The sequence below is a fragment of the Podarcis muralis genome, chromosome 8 (genome assembly GCF_964188315.1).
Source record: "Podarcis muralis chromosome 8, rPodMur119.hap1.1, whole genome shotgun sequence".
Classification (NCBI taxonomy): Eukaryota; Metazoa; Chordata; class Lepidosauria; order Squamata; family Lacertidae; genus Podarcis; species Podarcis muralis.
Window position 1 is genome coordinate 3,206,281 of NC_135662.1, and position 19,227 is coordinate 3,225,507.

At 47.1% G+C, this 19,227-nt stretch overlaps 2 protein-coding genes across 6 annotated transcripts in view; one reads left to right on the forward strand and one right to left on the reverse strand.

The window, feature by feature from the left end:
- The window catches only part of EEF1D (eukaryotic translation elongation factor 1 delta), a 28,453-nt gene extending 12,701 nt beyond the window's left edge, over positions 1-15,752 (reverse strand). For 4 of the 5 annotated variants that reach the window (XM_028736031.2, XM_077932686.1, XM_077932685.1 and 1 more), the window contains exons 1-3: positions 10,232-10,303; positions 5,530-6,788; positions 3,719-3,842 (exon numbers count right to left, since the gene is read on the reverse strand). In XM_028736031.2, the coding sequence (XP_028591864.2) occupies positions 3,719-3,842; positions 5,530-6,788; positions 10,232-10,288 (1,440 nt within the window). In that variant the 5' untranslated portion in view covers positions 10,289-10,303. Of the gene's footprint in view, positions 1-3,718; positions 3,843-5,529; positions 6,789-10,231; positions 10,304-15,614 lie in introns of those variants that run through there. The other variant, XM_077932687.1, reaches the window with a different exon arrangement.
- A 131-nt stretch (positions 15,753-15,883) lies between these two features.
- TIGD5 (tigger transposable element derived 5) lies at positions 15,884-19,227 on the forward strand. The gene has a single exon (XM_028736032.2). The coding sequence runs from the start codon at positions 16,519-16,521 to the stop codon at positions 18,427-18,429; it is 1,911 nt and encodes a 636-aa protein (XP_028591865.2). The 5' UTR covers positions 15,884-16,518; the 3' UTR covers positions 18,430-19,227.

The window sequence follows — 19,227 nt, forward strand, 5'->3', positions numbered from 1 at the left end:
TAAATTTCTTACATCAAAGGCAGGGCAGCCGCATATCCCGAACTGAGACTTGCATTCTTTGGTCTAGATCAGTGTTTCTCAAACATGGGTCTCCAGCTGTTGTTGGACTACAACTCCCATGATCCCTAGCTTGCAGGACCAGTGGTCAGGGTTGACGGGAGTTGTAGTCCAACAACTGCTGGAGACCCAAGTTTGAGAAACACTGGCCTAGATTATGAAATCTGAATATACTTGGTTTTGAACAAGATTCTGCTCTTAAGTGCCAGGCTTTCAAAAAAACTGGCATCTCCCCAACTACATCAAGAATGATGGTGACAGAATTGGAAACATGGTGGAGATGGCAAGCACACCTGGGCTAGATGTATAACATGATAAGGAAGCCATGAGATGGGGGGCAGAGTTGGGCCAAGCACTGATGCCACAGCTGCTGGCAAACCAGGTGCCCTCTCATCTGAGTCTTTCTCCAGCAACGCCTCTCAACCATTGTGACTGCAAACTTTTTTAGGTGAAATTTTTCAGAACACCAAATTCTGTGTGGGGTACTCTAATCTACACATCAGAGCCTTGAACATAAGTTTCCTCGTGCTGACCTGATGCTGGGTTTAACTTTAATCTAGACTGTATCTTCTGGCATAACAACTGCTGTTAAATCATGAAAGCTGTGCTGTTCTAATGGTGGCAATCACACTGCCTAGGCCATGCATCTTAAGCCCGCCACACAAACTAAGCTGAGATTAGTATGCATCAGATCCTACATGAACATTTCCCCAAACCTTTGACACCTGTGGCACAGGTTAAAAAAAAAATTGGACACAAACTTCAGTCTTATACCCAAAAAACAGAATCACAGAATCAAATAACTGTCAAGTTATTTGCAATGCAGGAAGATGTGTAGTTTCTCAACCAGTTCTTTAGACCTGTGGGACAGCCAAGTCTATGCTGTTTTCCCATATTGCACCCACCTGTCTGTCCATTCAGTTAGGGTTCAGGGATGGGATAGAACTTTCTGGCCAATGTTGGGTGTTCTAGGATTCCCCGGTGACTAGTGATAGTGCAAGCTGCGTCAAAGAATCTGTGTTTGGAATGGTGAATACTGTGAAGGCACACTTCAGTCTCTCTTGTGACACTGCTGGGCAGCCCCTGATGTGTTAAAAAAACGCCAAAAGAAAACAGGGCCCTGGAAAGCACCAGTCTAATCCTTCCTGGCAAGAGCCAACATCCTTCTAAACTGTCATGTTCTCTACTTACTTCGCCAAATCTTTATTAGACATTACAAGTATAGGCCATCACACTGTCATGTTCTCAAGATGTAGGAAAGTCAGCCTATTTAAAGAAGACGCTTATCAATTTCATTGCCCTAATGAATGTCAGTCTCATTTGCTTCAAGTTCCTTACTAGCTAACAAAGCAGCTTGGAGAATACGCCCTGGGAGACTGAATACTTAGAAGCTGCTGCTTCTGGATATGGGGCGAACTTCACTTGATCGCCTGCTTACCATAGAAAAGAGAGCCCTCTGCTTCACTTACAGCCTGACCCTATGAGAGCCTGTACCATGTACACAATTGCTCACAGGTGAGCATTTCTAGTTCCTACAATAATGTCACTACTGAAGGCAGCACAAATGTAGCTGAACAGATGCAGAATCTACCATTCAGGGAATTATTTTTAAAAAGACCTGCAGATTTCAACCATCTTTCAGTTTTGCATTTTTACATATTTGTGGGGGCCCAGTCACTACATTTAGTGTTTCCACCCTAACCTGGACGAATTTGCAGAAATTCAGTTGACACCGCGGCAAGTCTTTGTGCTGCTGCTGAGTCAGAAATTTAATTTCGGTTTGGTCTAATCTGGAGACTATTACCCTTAGGGAGGGGCCTATATAAACTTTTCTAAGATTGCAAGAAAAGAGAGGGGAAATGTCTTGCATGTGCAGACACAGAGGGTTTTAGATGAGCTTCCAGATAAAAGCAGTGCTGTAGGTTGTGAGGAAGAGGGGAGTATGCAGGTGTCCAACAAATGCTGTTCATAACATTCGTAAGAAAGAACGTGCAAGAATTTCCTGCACCTTCTCCCTTCCTTACAAGCCATCTTCTATAACAGAGTCAACAGCAACCTCTATGGAACCTGTTCATAGTCACAAAACTTTGCTTCCTGCTATACAGCTGTTTTCTTGCAGCCTAGAAAACCTCATCAACACTACTGAATCCTGCCTCTCGTCTCCATTATTCAATGCCAGGGAGGCAATGCTGTTCCTACTCTGTCCTTTCAGAGTAACCTGGATTATTGGGAAACAGCTTAAATCAGTCAGTGGCTGCATTCAGATGGAACACTAAAGCATGGTTTAGCACGGGAGTGGGAAACCTCTGGTCCATAGGCCAAATCTAGGCCACCATCTGGCCTGCAAGATCATTTCCCTGAAATCACACTCACCTGCCCCACACCAAACATCCTATGTGACATCAGGTATGGGGCAGACAGGCACAGCAGGATTCCATTCCCCTCTCACCAGCTGATGTGCTGAGTGTTCAGTCCTGTTTAGTCTGGGTGCACAAAAGAGAATTGTAGATCTGGGCCACCAGGCCAAAAATGTCCCCCATCCCTGGTTTAGCAATATGGGAATGTGTCATAACAGGCCTTCCCAGCCCTTCACCTACAAAGGAGAAAATCTGAAGCATTTGTTTTCTCTTTGTAACAAACTACAGATGGTTAAACTGGGATTATCAAACCACGATCAGATCCTGGTTTGCCACTATTTGGACAAGCCAGTTGCATATATTTGGGGGCGGGGGGGGGGAGGAGTGAATTGTGCTTTGTCACAAAGCACAACTGAAAGAGTAAAGTTTTCTCTCCTAGCACACAAAGGAAGTGGGGAGAGAAGGAGAACATGAGAGACCAAACCTCACCATGGTGCGGCCTCATATCGTTAAGTCATATATTAGCACTGCACCCGAATGCAGCAATTATGGCTTCCTTTTCCTTTTCAAATAGCTCAAAATTTTATTTTAATACACACTGTTCTACCCTAGCCAGCACTCTCAAGGACAAACATTTAGAAGTGCAAAGAATGCAAGGTTCGAGGGGCAAGGGGTAATGAATGTGGAATGGAGCTAAACTGGAAATTACCTGCTTGGCAATCACTACCTCTTGTAGTACTCAAACTACAACACCTGTACAGTAGCTGAGGAGCTCTTCTTCCCTGGAAATGAACCAGGGAAAGGAGATCTTGCCCCCTCAAGGCAGTGCATCCCACTGGGAAATAACATGTTTTGGATTCACTTGTACCATAGAGTAGGGTGGGGCGGGGAGCAGAGTGATTGTTCTGCAACCAAAGGCAAAAGCCCAGTACTTGACAAGGAGATGATAAGCAGGAAGATAATTTTAAGACGTCTGGTGCTCCAAGAATAATGTGAGAGGTACTCTACGTAGGGTATTGTTTCGTAGATCCTACAGGTACCAAGCAGTATATGGTGGTGGTCAGGAACTAGCAGGAGGTGGCTGTTGCCTTCAAGCCCCGTTTATAGGCTTCCCACAGACATCTGATTAGCAGGAGGCTAGGCAAAGGCTAGCAAAGCTCATCTGGTGTTCAGTAGGTGGTGAGATTGTTAATGGAAATGACTTCATACAGGTATGAAGAAAGCCCCCACCATATTGCTACCTGCTCCAGAAGGATTGTGCCATGCAAGCTGCCTGTTTCCCCTGGACAGTATTTGCATCTTACCTGCTGGCAGGAGGGGCTAGCAGCTGGACCGTTCTTCTGTTCATAGTATCTCTTCTCAGCATCATCATATTTGAACTTGTCAAACCAGATCTTTTCATGCATGAGGAAGCTGGTGGCCATGTTTCTGAAAAGAGGGGGAGACTAAATAAATAGCTAGAAATATTTCAGGTCAACGGTTAGGGCCAGCTTAGTCAAACATCATCTCCCTCTTCCATCCCACTGGGCCACATCCCCACTGCCTCCCTACCTGAGATGGGAAGGCTTGTGTAAATGGGACCAATTAGGAACCTACTGCTCAGTCACTTGGTTGCCTGTTCAGTCCTTTTGACATTGATAAGCAAGCGTTCTTTAAAAAACCAGTTCAACTACCCTGAGACAAGACACGTGAAAATCCACAGTCCAACCAACAGTTAAGAATAGTTTTTCTCAATATGCTCATGTTCAAACAACCCTTTCCTGACATTGCCTTTCTCGGAGGGCTAGGCAGAGTTCTTTTGCCCAGACAGGAGGGTAGCTATGACACCAGCTCTATGGACACCTGAATAAGCCACCAAAATGATTCTACGTAAATGATTTTAAGTAGCACTTCAACTCTTATGGGCAAAAAATATATATGGAGTGTTGTGGAGCCACATTAACCAATGTCCACCAATGGACACAGCATAGACCTGCTTAAAATAATGCAAAGCCAAGCACCAGGGCAAAGTCTACTAAAGAGCAAAACATCCCATCCCTTTTGTGGAGGCCTTCCTTCTAGTACACAGTGGTTTGGTAAACTGGCCAAAAGAGAAGCACATTAAATTTGTGTCTAAATGGGAAATAGACATTCATAAACAGAGGTGAGAATTTTGCATGTGGCAGTGGAATTCAAAACTAAGGGAGGTTCACTGCATGGCAGGAGAGACTACATGGTTACTATTGGGCAGGGTGACACAGAAAAGGATCACAGGATAGAAGATTTTAAGTGAAGAGGGAAAGGGGAGAACCTGACAAGAAACATCAGATTTTGCAATATGCTATATGCTATTGAGAAACACTTAAACTGCAGGAAAAAGCAGAGCCAACAAAAAGAAGAACCTTTCAGAGGTATCTGTTTGGTTCATTCCATTCACATAAACGTCCAGATCAGTCCAAAACCACCAAAGCCATAGTCACCACTCAGCATACCTTCAAGTGACAACAATCCTTTGCTAAAGAAGCACTTTAGGGTATGGTTCCAGCTTAATACGGCTTGTGTTTGACACAGCCAAAAAGGGTCAGATACAGTATCTGTGGAGGTCCTATTTTTTAAAAAGCTTTTCCACATCTGCCAAAAACAAAAGCTCCCACAAATTAGGCACATGAGAAATGGATGTGACTTGCGTATATAAAATTATGTAGAACTTCTTAATGCCCTACATATATACCGTATATAAAATCAAACAAATTGCTCTTCTGATGCATGCTAGTTGGGAGGTTTTTGCATGAGGAGCAGGGTACTAATTCCCTAAAAGTAATAATAATACAGAGATAGTAAATCCTGTTTCAGATGCCTCCCCTGAACAAGTTAACAGGCTCTGCAAAAGTAATGGGAATAATTTATAAGCTTAAATTGTACAGAGCAGCACTACCAGCAACTGAGGAGGACAAATCATAAAACCATTCCCTTCTTCCTTCTAACCTGGACTGGCCCAATTAACATGGATGTCTATTATGGCCTGCTTACATCTTTCTACAGTGGGACACAACACATTGCAATGTTTTACATACAGAAGCTCTTCCACACTATCCTGGCCCATTAGGAATGTTACCCCAGAACAAGCGTTTCCTACTTAGCATGAGACTCTGGTGCGCTTGAAGCGAGAGCAGCTGGCTGCGATGGCTTTGCTAACATCGTTTCGGGCATTCCGGCACTCTCCTGCTTGCTTGCCAGCTTTGAGGCTTTGGAGATGTAGTACTGCGCCTCAGCACTGTCGTAGGTGGGTTTGCTGAGCCACGCAGACTCGCTGTCCTTGTGAATGAAATACCAGGTGGCTGGTGAGAGTGCAGAATCTGGAGGTGCCGTTGCAGAGATGTTGTTGTTCCCCCTCTTGCCTGCTGCTGCCTGCTTCCCTGTGCTACGGCCCTTTTTGTCCTTCCGGCTCCTCTTGGAAGATTCCGGGCGCCCACACTCCTGCAACCTCACCTTTCCCGGAGGGTGCCCGTCAAACATGTTTGTGTAAAAGCATCTCTCTGCGTCATCGTAGATAGGCTTTTCCAGCCACACCTCCGAGATCAGCGCCTGCAAACTCGACACCTGAGGCTTGCCGTTCACCGGCTGGATCAAAGTATCAGGCAGATTTGGGGGCGCACCGGTATCCACGATGATATCCGCAGGCTGGGCTGGTGTTGAAGGAGTAGGCAGTGCAGTCACATAGCCTTCATCTGGTGTTAGTCCACTACTGCCGTGCAATGGCGTGGATGAGAGGTCCAGGGTCTGTGGTAGAGCCACCAACTGGGATTTTTCGACAAACAGCTTCTCAGCGTCGTCAAAGTTGAACTTGTTGACCCAAACATCCTGGATGATGTGGTGGCAGGCCATCAGGCTGCCATGGGCACAGTGCAAGGCAGCCAGGTTTCTCTGTGGCCTCGTATCACCTTGGAAGACCTCTGCCTCTGACCAGGGCACCAGCGCAGACTGCTCAGCGGCCGGGAGGCCCTCAGAAGCCTCCTGCAACAACATTTCAGCAAGCTTCTTCCTGTAAGCTGTTTCCGCCCGGTCAAAGAGAGGTTTGTCAAACCAGACACGGTCAGCCAGTAACCCGGCCAGGACAAAGTCCACTTTGGGGTCTAAAGGCTTGCGTTTGGGGGAGCACTTCCTTTTCTTTTGCTTCTTCCTGCTTCCTGACCTCCACAGGTTTCCCTTCACCTCTTCTTCCACAGGGTCCTCCTCATGGCAGAAGCCGTTCACCGCCACCACCTCTTGACAGGCCCCGGCAGCAGAAGCTGCTAAGGTTGCTTCCCTCTCATAGTGGAGCCTCTCTGCCTCGTCATACTTGTGCTTGTCCACCCAGACTTTTTCCGCTGGATAAAGCAGCTTCCTTGTCCTCATCTTCCAAACGGGGAGGCAGCATTAAGAAACAAGCACAGCAATATAGTTGCAGGGGGGGGAAAAACCTAAGACATACTAATGGCATGCAGTTAGGTTCTATTCATTTCAAGACCTCAGGTTCTACTACCTACATATATGCAGAGCCCTAGTTAAAATCCAATGCTAGTCATACTCAAGAGTTGATCAATTTTCAAAGCTGCTCAAAATAAGCTGCTCTAGAAGGCTCTGCCTCCCCAAACTGCATTTCACATGCCAAAATTGTTTTGTTGTTACACAAGGGGGGGGGGGAGTAGATTTATTCGATGCAGCATAAATTTAGTTCCGTATCTTGGGATGCAGACCAGAACCAGTAAGAGCAACGAAATGATCTGGTTTGCACCCTCTGTCTTCCAGTGCACATCATGTTCACTGGAATATACAGTGGTACCTCAGTTTTTTAACGTCTTGGAAGTCGAACTTCAGCTTTCGAACGCCAAAAACCCAGAAGTAACTGCTTCGGTTTTCGAACGCTTTTCAGAAGCCGAATATGCCACGCGGCTTCCGTATTGAGTTTCCTGGACGTAAATGCTTCTGGAAATGCATGCTTCGGCTTTTGAATGTTTCGGAAGTTGAACAGTCTTCCAGAATGGAATACGTTCAAAAACCGAGGTACCACCACATAGGACATCATCACACAGAATGGCAGAGGCAAAGTAGATCAAGTAATTGCTGTACTTCGGATTGGAATTTGTGGGTTAGGCAATATTAGCCCTCCCAGAGCCAACAAACGGCTTTTCAAAGTTCACAGACTGTCTAGCAGATCAACAGATGTTGATCTCAAAATTAGCAAATCTATTTCACTGTTCATTTGAAGGCTGGGAACAACATACGCATTGTGGATGATCTTTTATTCATGAGGCTCAAATGATAAAACTTATTATCTAAACCAAAGTTATCAGTCACATTGCTATATATCCAAGTAGCATCAGTTATTAAAATGTAAATGAGCACTGTTTAGGACTTCATACTCCTTTTGCAAGAGGATGTCAGAATATGAATGAATCAGTAGCAACTGTCCAACAACTCCAAAGGGAATAACTGACCTCAAATTTCGAATATCATAGTGTGCAGCTGATGGTCATAATCCAATCTACATCTCATGAAAGCCCTACTGAGGTTAAAGTTTGGTTCAAAGCTGTGATTGGTGTGATTTGTGCCCATATTTATGCTATTAATGAAATCCAAACTTTTGAAATTTACCATGTGGTTTAAAATCTGTGCTCTTGGTACAGTATTAAATATTGGGTCTATCACTGTGGACAATTTTGTGAATGTGTAATTATTGTGTAAGTGAAATAACTTGAAAGACGCATCAGAACTGGACACCCCCAAAACTAGGATCATTTTTAAAATGAGCTTTCTATTTCTTGAAAAGCATTTTTTAAATTTCCCTACTTACTATTGGTGACTTGAAATGGAATGCTCGTTCTAAAAAAAATGGAAAATTTTACTTCTTAAAAGTCCAGCCCTGACCCCATTGAAAACAAGTTCATATCAAGATGTTGAAAAGCTGGGAGCTGTATGGACTTGGTCAAGGGAGTCTCCTTTGTGTAAAACCTCTAGGGCATTGTGACTAGTGAACAGCAATGACATCACAATGCCATCTCAGGGGATGAAACGTAGTGACTGATGGGAGTAAACCTCTTGCCTCTCCTTGCACATGGCCTCTCAGTGCATATAATGAATGTCGAAACAGGTACACTGCACATTTCCAGCACATTGCACAAAGTAAAGGTAAAGGGACCCCTGACCATTAGGTCCAGTCGTGGCCGACTCTGGGGTTGTGGCGCTCATCTTGCTTTATTGGCCGAGGGAGCCGGCGTACAGCTTCCGGGTCATGTGGCCAGCATGACTAAGCCGCTTCTGGCGAACCAGAGCAGCGCATGGAAACACCGTTTACCTTCCCGCCGGAGCGGTACCTATTTATCTACTTGCACTTTGATGTGCTTTCAAACTGCTAGGTTGGCAGGAGCAGGGACCGAGCAACAGGAGCTCACCCCGTCGCGGGGATTCGAACCACCAACCTTCTGATCAGCAAGTCCTAGGCTCTGTGGTTTAACCCACAGCACCACCCACGTACAAAGTAGGTCCCATATTTACAGTAACCTCAGAATCCTAGTTTCAACGTATTTTTAACGTTGCATAAAAAGGGAATTAGCCAGTTGTCCCATACATGGCAGAAGCTGTATGAAACCCTGGCTGCATTCGGACATCAGCGTAAACCATAGTTAATGGTTTATTGTCAAGGTGGAGATAGTTTCCATTTTGTTGCTTCCCTAGTACAAGCAGGAGAGACCACGACCCCTTGCTTAGCATTATGTCCAAACCAGGGATTGTGGTTTGTGTCGCTCAAACAAGCCATGGCCAAGAAACAAAGTGCACATCTTAGGATTCACATAGCAGTTTATTATTATTATTATTATTTTGGGGCAGGGAGTGAAATAAACCATGATCCCTGATCCGGACACCGTGCTAAGCCAGAAATTGTGGTTTGCTGTTCCTGTTTGTATTACGGGAGGAGCAAAGTGGGAACAGTGCTTGAACTCGTGGTAACTCTTCCACAACCTTTTGATATAGCCATTAACTAAGTGCAAGGGATAAGGGATTTGGGGAGAATTTGGAATATTAAAGCTTCCCCTAGAAATAGAAGCAGCATCCAACAGTGGAAAAGAGTAAGCTACAGTTCTGGGTGAGGGGAAAGAGCTGGAGAAGGGGGAAAACAAGGATTTTACCAAAAGGCTGACAAAAGACACAAGGGATAGATAGGATTCTTCCACAGCCACAAATTACTTGAATTAAATTTGGAGAAAAGAGCCATATTTTGAGAAGGAACAGTGAGTGGGGGGCGGGCGGGAAGAGGAGTTTAATTTTTTTATTCTCCAGTTGCTTGAAGTGTCAAAGAGCACGTAACAGAAGCAGTGAACCTTCCATCCTAAGGTCAAAATCAGGTGACTTACAAAATGCTAAATATTGGGGCTATCACTTTGGAAATTTTTATGAGAGGAGCTGTTAGCTAAAAGGATTCAGCAGCAGTAAATATATTTGTGAAATTATTTCAGTTATGACTTGGATTATCTCAAAAGGGATACACACTTTTGAGACATGGGCATGATTTTTCTACATGAACTGCATAGACAATTTGTTTGAAAACCCAAATCCTTAAAAAGAAAGGGTGCTTACATGGTGTTCCCCCTAAATGTTCCATCTTATTCTGGGATTAGCAGAATTAAGAGCCAATTGCTTTAAGCCAGTGAGCGAAACTGCTGTTTCAAAAAGGAGGCAGCATTTTACAGTAGGTGGGGTTATTTAAATGCATATTTTAAGTTTAATATAATTACTATTTTTTGTTTTGTTTGAGAGATGCTAAGATTATGGTTACAAAAGTTTAATAGTGTGGGCCTTACCCTCTCCTCTGATCCTACTGGTTGTGATAGGAATGTCTCCAGAACTGTACTGTACATGACACCTAGTGTGAGCGGTAATTATATATATTGCGAGGTTAATCAGCAGTCACTACACAGTTGTGGAAATCACAATAGAGATATGTCAAGCATGAATACCTTCCGGCAGCCTGAAAAAGCTTTCTTGGTTGGGCTGGCTTTCAACAGCCATAGTAAAGCTAATGTAGATTTATTTTAAATAGGTTTTAATGTGGTATTCTGTTAATCACTTATTTTTTCAGGAGTTGCTACCAAGCTTTTGTAAAAGAGCTGGGTAGAATCTAAAAGCAATATACAATTGTCTAAAAGGCAATACACCTCAGATTATCAGCAGCAGAGGACGTATTTTCCATTAGGAGGCTGTAGATGATGGAAGACAGTAGTAATTTTGCATTCCTGCTGTTTTTGTTGAAATAAGATGCTATCCACTCCTCCACAAAAGCCTCAGCATCAAAATGAAAGACACAAGTACAATATAAATACTTAATGCCACAATTGCTATTAAATACTTTAAAAGCCAAGCCTAGTAGATCTACCTTACTGGGCATCACTTTTCATTCGAGTAAGTCAAGCAAACAAAGGAGCAAGAATATTGTGAGCAAGTACTTACTTTTTTAGTTCCTAGGATAGCATTAAGAAAGACAGACAGAAAACAGAAAGGTTAAGATGATTTTGTTTCCAGAAACATACTAGCCAAAGCGTAAAGCCACCAAGGGATTCAAACCCACCATCACAGCACAATCCTACAAGACAAGTAGAAGCAGTTTATGGCATTGTGCAGAAGTGGAAACATCTGAAACACAGCACAACAAAAAAGGGTTTGACTCTTGAAAAACCTGCTCCACTCCCAAAGGGTAGCTCTCTCCCCTGTATGTAACACGAAAGTTCCACCCTCTATGGCAGGAGGCTACCATAATAGAGAATCCCTCAGAAGCCCACATAATGAAAAGGAAAATGTATTATGACTGTTGTTGTTTAGTCGTTTAGTCGTGTCCGACTCTTCGTGACCCCCTGGACCAGAGCACGCCAGGCACTCCTGTCTTCCACTGCCTCCCGCAGTTTGGTCAGACTCATGTTTGTAGCTTCGAAGACACTATCAAACCATCTTGTCCTCTGTCATCCCCTTCTCCTTGTGCCCTCCATCTTTCCCAACATCAGGGTGTTTTCCAGGGAGTCTTCTCTTCTCATAAGGTGGCCAAAGTACTGGAGCCTCAGCTTCATGATCTGTGAGCACTCAGGGCTAATTTCCTTAAGAATGGATAGGTTTGATCTTCTTGCAGTCCATGGGACTCTCAAGAGTCTCCTCCAGCACCATAATTCAAAAGCATCAATTCTTTGGCGATCAGCTATTATTATTTAAATCTATTACCTGCCCTTCACCAGCAGGTCCCAGAGGAAGTTAAAGATGCTGAAAAATCAGTATTAAAACGGTTAAAATTAATTACTATTGCAGGAACAGTGTGGATCCTGAAAGCACACTTCCAGGTGTCAAAGACTGTTAGATGTATAATGAAGGTGCTACACACACACATATCTGTAGGGAAGGATTTCCACAACTGCAGAGAATGCCCTGGTCCGGACCTACCTCTCTGCTCCGATCTTCCAAGGGTGGTGGAACTGCAAAATCCTCAAGTAAAGATTTGCACCTTAGCTTAAAAAATAATGACCAAACTGCAGGAGGCAGTGGAAGACAGGAGTGCCTGGCGTGCTCTGGTCCATGGGATCACGAAGAGTCGGACACGACTAAACGACTAAACAACAACAACAACCTTGGTTCTGATGGGGAGGAAAAACATTTGAGAAAATATGTAACCAGGTCTTAAGGCACTTGTGTTTTTCCCAATCCTAGTTAAAGGTATTCTGTCACAGTGTCAGGTTAGAGATGCCTGTCCGTTTTCTGAACCAGAACCCTCAACACAACAGTAAGGGTAGGAACCTTAAAAAAAAGCTCTGCTGGATTAGGCCAAAGGCCCATCTAGTCCAGCATTCTGTTTTAAGGGTCACTTAAAATAAAAACTCAAAAGTGAGGGGGGGGGGGGAGAGAGAAGAACAAGAAGGACAGAGGAAATACTGCTATAAAAAGAAAAGGGAAATCCAACAGCAAACATTTAATGCAGGGAAGAAAAAAATACGTATGATCCACAAGCAGTTAAGATAGCATACAGTAGTTAACAACACTGAATTAAAAATGGAACAGTGGTTAGAGTGCAGGAAATGCAAAGATAGAACTGTCACAGGCAGAGATACTCAGGAATGCTGCAGTGCTTTATAGCTACAGCAGATGTTGTAGCCAGTCATGTTTCAAAGACGGGGCAGTAACAAACCAAAAACCAGAAACAATCCCTCACATTTATTATTAAGAAGTAAATGCAGACACATTTCTTTAGCTGTATGAAGAAGCTGGGCTAGAGAAGGTTGGTGAAAGAATTCAATCCTTGGGTGGCAGAGATATGCAGAGAGCACTGTGTGAAATAATGTTTCTTCTTGAGAACGCCTCGGACTCCATCACAAACAGTTCACTTGCGAGTAGAAAGGATCACATATGTGGCAAGAGACCACCTAGTAAGAAAATGCAGTTTTTTGTATATGCATCCACAAGCTTCTTGAAGTACAGCTTTACATATTTCCTGGAGGAAGGTTGCATTGGCTCACAGCTGCTTGGAAACAACCTCAGGAATTATTCAAGTTCATGGAAGACAGGACTACCATGGGCTAACAGAAGGAATGGCAAAAACAGAAGACTATGCCTGAAAGCATTTCACCTCCAACTACCAAATGATGACACAAAAGGAAGTGATCACCTGCATGCCTCGCTTGGAAGCATTTCAAAAGCATCCATAAGGCCACTGTCTGAGGCAAAAATGCCAGAAGAAGCAGCCTTTGGGTATGATTCAGCAAAGCAGTTCTTCCGAGCCCATAAGATAGGTCAGCATAAGAGAGGCAGTCAGGTGGTCAGTCAGCATGGCATAGCAGCCTGATTGTTGTTGTCGTTTAGTCGTTTAGTCGTGTCCGACTCTTCGTGACCCCATTGACCAGAGCACGCCAGGCATCCCTGTCCTCCACTACCTCCCGCAGTTTGGTCAAACTCATGCTGGTAACCTCGAAAACACTATCCAACCATCTCGTCCTCTGTCGCCCCCTTCTCCTTGTGCCCTCCATCTTTCCCAGCATCAGTGTCTTCTCCAGGGAGTCTTCTCTTCTCATGAGGTGGCCAAAGTACCAAAGTACTGGAGCCTCAGCTTCACGATCTGTCCTTCCAGTGAGCACTCGGGGCTGTTTTCCTTCAGAATGGAGAGGTTTGATCTTCTTGCAGTCCATGGGACTCTCAAGAGTCTCCTCCAGCACCATAATTCAAAAGCATCAATTCTTCGGCGATCAGCCTTCTTTATGGTCCAGCTCTCACTTCCATACATCACTACTGGGAAAACCATGGCTTTAACTATACAGACCTTTGTTGGCAAGGTGACGTCTCTACTTCTCAAGATGCTGTCTAGGTTTGTCATTGCTTTTCTCCCAAGAAGCAGGCGTCTTTTAATTTCGTGGCTGCTGTCACCATCTGCAGTGATCATGGAGCCCAAGAAAGTAAAATCTCTCACTGCCTCCATTTCTTCCCCTTCTATTTGCCAGGAGGTGATGGGACCAGTGGCCATGATCTTCGTTTTTTTGATGTTGAGCTTCAGACCATGTTTTGCGCTCTCCTCTTTCACCCTCATTAAAAGGTTCTTTAATTCCTCTTCACTTTCTGCCATCAAGGTTGTGTCATCTGCATATCTGAGGTTGTTGATATTTCTTCCGGCAATCTTAATTCCAGTTTGGGATTCATCCAGCCCAGCCTTTCGCATGATGTATTCTGCATGGCGAAAACCAGCTTTAAATGCTAGCAGCCAAAATGGCCAATTGCACACCCCTGCAACTTGGCGTTTACCTAGTACTTTGAAGAACTGAAAGGGCTTCACAAACATTACATTAATATCCTACCCTTCCTCCAAAAAGGTCAAAGCAGCATACATGGCTCTCCTTCCCTGCATTTCATCCAGACAGCAGTCCCGTGAGGTAGGCAAGGATGAGAGATGGTGACCCACGCAACAAGATCGGCCAATGAGATCCACAGCTGTGTGAGAATTTGAACCCAAGTCTCCCTAGACACTATAACCAATGTGCTACAGCAGTGCTATAGAAGAGACCAGTTATCACCCCAACTTAAGACCAAGAGACAATCACTTGCCTAAGGCAGCCTACAATGTTGAATCATGGTCAAGATTTGGAGCAGCAACCTCTCAGATTTATTCTCTGGGCCAATTACAACCCAACTCACGACCACATCAATGGGAAAGGTAAGACTGGGGTGAGTGGAAGAGCACCCCAAGTTCCTCAGAGAGAAAAAGTGGAGTAAAAAAAATTCATAAATAAATAACCCAGAGCTAGAGCAGCACCCCTCTTCTTAAAGTTGCATTTATCACATAATACTATTTCTTTTATAGCAATATCTATGTGTATGGTGCCTTACAAACAAGTTAGACAGGTCCCTGCCCTAAAAGGGCTTACAATCTAAAACAGACAGAGGGAAACAACATAGGGGGGTGGGGCACAAATGGCAGCATTTTTGTGTACCCATTTAGAGGTGTTTAAATATTGTTCTACACATACAGCTAGATTAATAAATACGCCACTATTTTAATTCCATTTGAGTTCAATGACTTTTAAGCAACCACCTTTCACGTTTTTTTTCCTTTAGCTTTTTGAATGCTATCCATGCTGTCTTAATTTGTGTAAGCTGCCTTGATACCTGGTCGGGAGGGGGGGGAGAGAAAGGGTGGTATAAACAAAGAAATAACAACAATAATTTTCTAGCCAGGAAAGAAAGGAAGAGGAAGTGCAAGGGAGGTGGACCAGGCGATCCCTAAGGAATCTCCTCCCGATTCTGCAATTCTACCTATAAAAGGGCCTCTTTCCTAACCCGCCTCCTGCTTCCATACATTGGGGAGGGAGTAAGGAAAAAAAATCACAATAAAACCAGGAAAATAACATAAAAACCCTGAATCAAAGGGGGTCAGACTAGATGGCCCCCTGGGTTCCCATTCCACCTGTAAGGGGCGCGCTTCTTCCCCCCTCCCTCCTGCTTCCATATTGGGAGGGGGGGAGAGAAGAGAAATAGAGCAGAGGCTGCAACTGGCGGTCCAAAGTCAGGCCCCCGCGGTGCATGATGGGACGTGGGGAGGGGAAGGCTTCAGGTCAAGCCCATTTTTGAAATATCAGGGCCCCCCCCCGCTTTTTTGCCGGTAAAGCGTCGCCTAGCAACCGCTTCTCAACTCCCCCCCCCCCGTGAGAAGAAATGGTCTCTACTCACGCAATAACCGTTAGGTGAGAGGAGGGAAACGGTACTTTTGGGGGGGGGGGACCCGAGAGGAAGAACCAGCAGCTGCTCCGCTCCGCGCGGTCTCCGCCTGAGGAAAGAGAGAAGGCACGCGCCGCGCGGGGGGTTCTGGGAACGCGGCTGCTCGGGGCGCGCCATCCCCGCTTGGAAATGGGGGGGGAGGGAATGGGTGCAAGGAAATGAAAAGGAGGAAGTTGGAGAGCCGCGGAGCAAATGGAGTATGGAATGGTTTTTTTAAGGCGGGGTTAATAATCTTACTAACAGTCAACAATGTGCAGGTGAAGTTAATCCGTTTTCTTTTCTTTTCTTCCCCCCCTACCAGAGGGGTCGTCAATGGAATAGCCCAGTCCGGTGAAAGTGGGTGAGGGGAGTGAAAGGCAAAACAGGATGACGGCAGCGTGAGGCTTTTAGCTTCTTTTTAGAAAGATAAATTTTGTTAGGTTTTTTTTTAAGGCAACATATCCGGTGAAACAGACTTGCGGATTTTAGAAGGCAGAAATCCCAGTTTCTTTCACTGGACTATCCCCCCCCCCCGGATTCGACGGGTTGGAACGATCCAAAAGAGAGCATGAGAGAGTCCAACAGACCGCAAAACATGGGGGAGAGCAGCAGAGGAGAGGAAGATTCCATGGAAAAGGGTGGGGGGACGGAAAGGGAGCTGTCCCGCGGCGCATGCGCCTTCTAAGCCGGCCTGCCCTATCGGAAGGCGAGAGAGGCAGAGAAGACAAAGGCGGCCGCTCCGCCCCTCCTGCCCCTCCCTCGCTTTTCAGCTCTCCCCGGATATAACGCGCCCCGCTTTTCCCGCCCCCCCCCATAAGCCTCCCTCTCGTTTGTTTGGGGCACTTCCTCAGGGGGAAGGAAGTGAAAGGAGCCCGCCATGGCAGGGGGGCAAGGTGCCCTCCTCCCTGCAATGGAAGGGATCGGGGCCCCAGGCAGCCCTGGGGGGGACCAGGCCTCCCCCATGAAACAGCCACCAGCGACAGGTGAGCCTGCAGGCTCCTCGCTCCCGCCTTGCGGCAAGCCCGACGACGACCTTGCGAGGCGGGCCCCCCGTGCCGCCCCATCTTCCCCGCTGCCGGCGTCCAAGATGGCTTTCCGCCGGGCCTACTCCATCAAGGACAAGCTGCAGGCCATCGAGCGCGTGAAGAGGGGCGAGCGGCAGGCCTCGGTGTGCCGGGACTTCGGGGTCCCCGGCGGCACCCTCCGCGGCTGGCTGAAGGACGAAAGCAAGCTGCGCTGGTTCCTGGACCAGTTAGGGGGCGAGGTGGGCACCCACCGCAAGAAAATGCGCCTGGCCAACGAGGAGGAGATTGACCGCGCCGTCTACACGTGGTTCCTCGCCTTGCGCCAGCACGGCGTGCCGCTCTCCGGACCCGCCATCCAGGCCCAGGCCGAAGCCTTTGCCCGGCAGATCTACGGGCCCGAATGCACCTTCAAGGCCAGCCACGGGTGGTTCTGGCGGTGGCAGAAGCGGCACGGCATTTCCAGCCAACGTGAGGGGGGTGGCCTAGGGGCGGCGGGCGACACGCCTGCCCTCCGAACCGAAGCGGACGCTGCTTCCCCCTGCTCTGCCTTCTCCGACCATACCCGGCCGCCCACGGCTGCTGCGCCACCAGACGAAGGCGGCTACAGCGACGACCAAATCTACAACGCTAACATGACCGGGCTTTATTGGAAGCTGTTGCCTGGCCAGGCGCGACTGCCGCAGCCTCTCCCATCGTGGGTGGGAAACGGGGTCACGGTCTTGCTCGCCGCAAATCTAACCGGCTCCCATAAGCTGAAACCGCTGGTCGTGGGAGGCCTGCGGGACCCTCCTTGCCTCCGGTGCCGCAAGAGGGAGACACTCCCAGCTTGCTACCGCTACAGCCCCCGGGCCCGGCTGGACCGCTCCCTGCTGCGGATTTGGTTCTTCGACGATTTCGTGCCTAGCGTGAGGTGTTTTTTGCGCCGCAGCTGCCTCCAGCAGAAAGCCGTCCTCCTGCTCAGCTGCGCCTCCGCGCACTCCGAGGAGTCGCCCCATCTTCAAACTCCGGACGGGTCTATCCGAGCGCTCTTCCTTTCCAAGGCAGCAGGAGGGTCTTTGGGAGGCAGAGGCCGGATTTTGCCACCGCTGGAACAAGGCGTTGTGTCGGCCTTCAAGCTGCTGTACAAGCGGGAGTTGTTGCGCTTGGCTGTGGCCTGCCTAGCGAGAGGAGCAGCTGTGGGGGAGTCCGAAAAACCTGGCGGAGAGCTGGACTTTGGCCGCTCTTTTCTCCTGGAGGATATGCTCTGCCTAGCTGGCCTGTCTTGGGATCTCATCCCGGCTGGATCCATTGAGAAATGTTGGCTGCTTGGCTTGCGTGCCGCCTTTGAGCCCCACTCTGGAGGCGAAGAGGAGGAGTCGGGAGAGGCCTCTGCAGGTGTGGACAACCTGGACTTCGCTGACCTCGTACACCTGGCTGCCCTTACCTGCAAACGGCTGGTTCCGGAAGAAGTGGCCGATTGGCTCCACTTAGATGATGTCATTCCGGACACAGAGGAAGGGGAAGGCGAGGAGGAGGAAGAAACAGTTGGGACAAGAGATGGTGGAGGTGGTGGGAGTGATGAAATGGGAGATACTCCGCTGCCCACTGCCCGGGAAGCAATACAAGGCCTCCAGAAGGCTTTGCGCTGGCTGGAGAGCCAGGATCCCCAGGAAGTTGGGACGCTGAAGGTGGTCCAGCTCCGGTCCTTCATCAGCATGGCACAAAGGCTGCAGAAGGCAGCTGAACCCAACTCTTGGCAAGGCGGCTCAGAGCAAAACAGCTAATCAGATTATTGCACTCACCTACATATCTGGTGGAAGTGTTTACTCTTTATGCAGCAATAGGGGATTGTGCCGTGTGCCCATAATCACTGGGAAGTACAAAAATGGCACAATCAGGGCAGAACAGGATAGTTCCTTCCCCCTCCCTATGAGCATTGGGGTGAGGCTGTTAAAGGGGCTCGACTCCCCAAGTTCTGGGGGTTGGAAAAAGTGGCTATTAACAGCAGAGGGGCAGGAGGGGTACCTCTGCTCCCTAAACCGTTTGCTCAGGGTGCAATTCTTGCCTGTTGCCTATGGTGGAACCACATGGACTTCCTTCTTACTTAGAATTTATGCATGGCGGAGGTTTCCTTTCAAACAGACTCTACGCAGGGTAAAACTAAAGACTTCTCCTGTCCAGCAAACAGGTTGAAAAAGTTGTCCCAAGGTGGAGACAATCTCGCTGCTAGTTCAAAGTGGTTCGGGGGGGGGGGTGCTCCCTGCAAAAGGGGTGGGGAGTTTGCAGTGGTTTTCCAGTGTCAAACAAAAGATTGAGGTGTGAGTTGGCCATGTAGGCATACTTGAATAGAAAAGGGAATGTGCAGAAGCACAGCAGGGCTCTAGAATTCAAATGTTACCTAAAAAGCAGAGTTATGTATTGTCAGGGGTTCAGGGACAGAGGCACAGGTGAGGGAGGAGACGGAGAGCGAGGGGGAAGAATCCCAGGGCAGCGAGGAAGAGGATGACAATGACTTGAGGGATTCCATGAGTCTTTCAAGTGAATCGGAGGATTCCCAGAAGGGGGCGCCTGTGGTCAGGCCA

Excerpts from the sequence above, each read along its gene's own strand:
- TIGD5 (XM_028736032.2), top strand. The coding sequence starts at position 16,519 with ATGGCAGGGGGGCAAGGTGCCCTCCTCCCTGCAATGGAAGGGATCGGG.